This window comes from Sinocyclocheilus anshuiensis, unplaced genomic scaffold (assembly GCF_001515605.1).
Source record: "Sinocyclocheilus anshuiensis isolate Anshui unplaced genomic scaffold, SAMN03320099.WGS_v1.1 scaffold997, whole genome shotgun sequence".
In the NCBI taxonomy this organism is placed as follows: Eukaryota; Metazoa; Chordata; class Actinopteri; order Cypriniformes; family Cyprinidae; genus Sinocyclocheilus; species Sinocyclocheilus anshuiensis.
Genome location: NW_015555715.1, coordinates 3,398,692 through 3,402,449, shown reverse-complemented (window position 1 = coordinate 3,402,449; position 3,758 = coordinate 3,398,692). Strand labels below are relative to the sequence as shown.

General features: G+C 39.2%; 1 protein-coding gene across 2 annotated transcripts in view; it reads left to right on the top strand.

Annotated features, from left to right (window-relative positions):
• igf1ra (insulin-like growth factor 1a receptor) overlaps positions 1-3,758 on the top strand; it is a 118,043-nt gene that overhangs the window by 22,187 nt on the left and 92,098 nt on the right. For both annotated transcript variants that reach the window (XM_016465364.1, XM_016465363.1), the window contains exon 2: positions 2,393-2,956. In XM_016465364.1, the coding sequence (XP_016320850.1) occupies positions 2,393-2,956 (564 nt within the window). The remainder of the gene's footprint in view (positions 1-2,392; positions 2,957-3,758) is intronic.

The window sequence follows — 3,758 nt, the reverse complement described above, 5'->3', positions numbered from 1 at the left end:
CATAAAATGCGTTGCACAAATTCGAACATCTGGGTTTTGCTGTTCTGTTGTAAATAAATCTTAACCAATGATTGCTAATTACATCTACTTCCGGAAGGCCAAATAAAGTGCTTTTGCTTTCGCACTTTAACACACACTGTCTCCCTGACATGGCTGCATCAACACTAACTGCTGTTCCTGAAACCACGCCTTCTTTCTTTGCATGCACATTTGGGTGGCATTATGCTAATATTTCCACATAGTGACGTAGATATGTGGGGGCGTGTTAGAACGAGGCGTTTTAGGTAGGCGTGGTTGACTCTTAACTTTTATAAAGAATATCTCTTTGGATTTCAGACTTTAGTCTTTGCAACTTTACAGATCTTCTTTATGCACCAAGAGCTTGTAACACTCCAAAGAGAAAGGAAAACTTGAAATTGCATCATATGACCCCTTTAAGAGATGTGAGACTCATCTCAGCACATTGCACATCTTTATATTCATTTTTTGAGGCAAATGGGTTTTTTGTTGTGTGTTTTCATTGCAAATGAATGCATAACCTCTTAGCTGTTTTGACATGCTGTCAAGTGTTTTTTATACTTCAGTTTCGTCTACTTTTGTTTAACTGACACTATATCGCTGTCTATCTCCCACTCTGTTTCCCTCCTCTTTGTGTCTTGCCAGACCGTCTTAATTTATTAATGGATCCAACCGGAACTGCGGACTAAAGTTTCTCTTTACCAACAAACAAATTAGTCCTTGTGTGTGAGTCACTTCGGCTCTCCTCCCTCTCCTGGGATTGTGGACGAGAAAAAAAATGCCGCAATGAAACAAAGGAGACATGCAGCTCCGTGACTCCCAAGTGTAGCTCTGGGGCATTTGCGATAATACGGGAAAGCGGATAATATTTTTTCATGGAGCAATCATTTCCATTGTAATTTTGGATGAGCATAATACACGGTCAGGAGCAAATAAAGATTATTTTTAAACAACACGCTTGCTATTTTTGGCACACCGGTTATGCAGTAACCTCAAATGGGATTTAGAGTCATGATGTGTGTCATTTTTGTGTCAGGAAAGAGGTTTCCACTCCTGTCAGAATAATGCACAGTAGGCAATCTGAGATTGTTGAAATTTTGACCTTCCCGCATTACTCAAAAGTTCACTCATTTAGAGCGTGGTTGTAAAGATAGATTGAAAAGGTTGTTTCTGTGTGGGACCATGTGTTCAGGCAGCCGTGGTCGTGTTGTTTTTTTCACATGGCAGGGAGAAGCTTTTCCATTTGTCTCATAGAGTTCCTGTGATATTGTCTCTATCAGAGAAGGTGACCTAAGCCTCTCTAAGAACATAAAAGGTTTAGCCAAAGAAGCTCATATGTCAAGACTATTCTTCTGCTGATCTCTTTCCCCTTCCAGGACACAGCCTTAACCTGGGGTGGTGGGCGTCATCGGGCAATTTGTTTTGTTATTATGGTGTGAATTACTCTTTTCACTGTAGATGGTCTTAGGGAGTATGTAAACCTTCTTGACCTTTGATAATGTCCCATTTGTTAGGTTCATGCTACTGTTTAACCGCATTATCTTTTTTTGGAATTTGCTTAATATATGTGTTTATCGCTCTTAAAAACATTACTCATGCAAATGGGGATCAAATTGGTTGGTTAAAGTTGTCATGAAAGAAAAAGTCACCCTATCTTTTTTCTAAATGCATGTTGTTGATCTTATTGTGAATGATTCATCCATGTATGTTCTATTTTTAAACAAAATTTTAATCTAACTGTCAATCGTCTGGAAAAAACCGTCAAACGTATCCTGGACTTTTCCAATGATTTGGTTTGCTTCAACCCCGTCCCTCCACAATCGACTTCAAGCTTGCATTCATTTTTGAGTGCAGTGCCCACATCTCAAAATCCAAAAAGTTCCTGCCCTACATTTTTTCCTTTTTCGATAATCTGTTTCATCACAACTTTAAATCCAGTATATCTTTAGTTTTTCCATGTGACATGGAAAGGATTGATAGATTGAAAGCTCTTTCTCAATGCTTTCTTGATGCTTGTGACAGATAAAACCAGAGAAGTATTAATTAATCAAACATGGCCTGTGTTTATATTTAAAAAAAAAATGCATGAGAACAATTTATAAATATAATTTTAGAACAAGAATCATTTAGACTGTGAAATGTGGATGTTCAATACCAGAATGTAGCTAAATCAAATGATAGTTAGCTTAAATAGATATTTGGTTATTGGCTGATGATATCCAAAAGCCTCTGTGGCCTAAGTGGCATCAGATTGATTGAAAAGTTGTTTCACGTTTAATAGGGAGAGGTGTAATAAAGATTATTAAAGAACCCTTAAAAAGTTATGTTTTGGTCATATTAGTCTAACTGTACTCTTCTCTCTTTTCCATTCCAGTCTGTGGTCCTCACATTGATATCCGCAATGACATCAGTGAGTTCAAGAAGCTGGAGAACTGCACGGTGGTGGAAGGCTACCTTCAGATCCTCCTCATTGGAGACAAGAACAACAACCTCAACCAGGAGCACTTTCGTACCCTGTCCTTCCCCAAGTTGACCATGGTCACCGACTACCTTCTCCTGTTCCGAGTCTCCGGCCTGGATAGCCTCAGCATGCTCTTCCCCAACCTCAATGTCATCCAAGGACGCAAACTGTTCTACAACTACGCCCTGGTCATCTTTGAAATGACCAGCCTGAAAGATATTGGCCTCTATAACCTGAGGAACATCACCAGAGGCGCTATCAGAATCGAAAAGAACCCGGAGCTGTGCTACTTGGACTCGGTGGACTGGTCACTCATTATGGATGCAGAGTTTAACAACTACATCGCTGGGAACAAGCCGTCCAAAGAATGCGGTGATGTTTGTCCAGGTATCATGGATGATAGAACCCAGTGCATTAGGACCAGCTTCAATGACAACTACAGCCACCGCTGCTGGACCTCCAACCACTGCCAGAATGGTAAGAACCCACCAACCATACTTGATCTTGCTAATGGTAGATTTATTTCTGGTTTTATTTCTAATGGATTCACATTTGCTGGCATTTAGCTTATCGTTCCTTCAAAGGGGATTTGAATGAATAATGACATGAATGGTAAAACTGAATGAGGCTTAGACTGCATAAGATAAAGCTAAGTTTAGCTAAACCGATGGAGGGATACTGTTTGCTTGGCTTGGGAACTGGAGGTCTGTCTCTCTGGCAGGGTCTTGTCAGATAAATATTTGGTTAGTGTAATCTATGTTGTGTTGAGAGAGTTATGACTAGACTGTCCACCAATTCATCAAAGGCATTGACAGTAGCTGAAGACTGAGGGTGCTGAAAACAAAACAAGGATTTCTGTGACCTGAGGTGACATTCTAAGGAGCACTATGCTAAATCCATCCATAAAAGTGTGCTTTTTGAACCCTAAATTATGTGTAACTGCACTCTCAAATCTCTTTTCATTGCTGTTGAAGTTGGCTGATTTATGCAGTTTTGTACTTTTATTTATACTAGAGATGGATTGATATAATTAGCCAATATTTGGCCACAGGTTCGTGGCTCTTCAACGGCTTATTGTGCAGTAGTGAAAGACCGATATATTAGCCAGGGCGATTATTTGGTAGTTTTGAGCAATTCTACTGACCGCTTTGTCAGTAGATAGTAATTCATTTCTGTTTTCAGTGGTTTTTGAAGTTTCAGTAAATTTTGGATAAAATAAGTTTTCTATTTGTTCCACCAAGTTTGTTTGTTTATTTACTTTATTTTTATATATATGTAT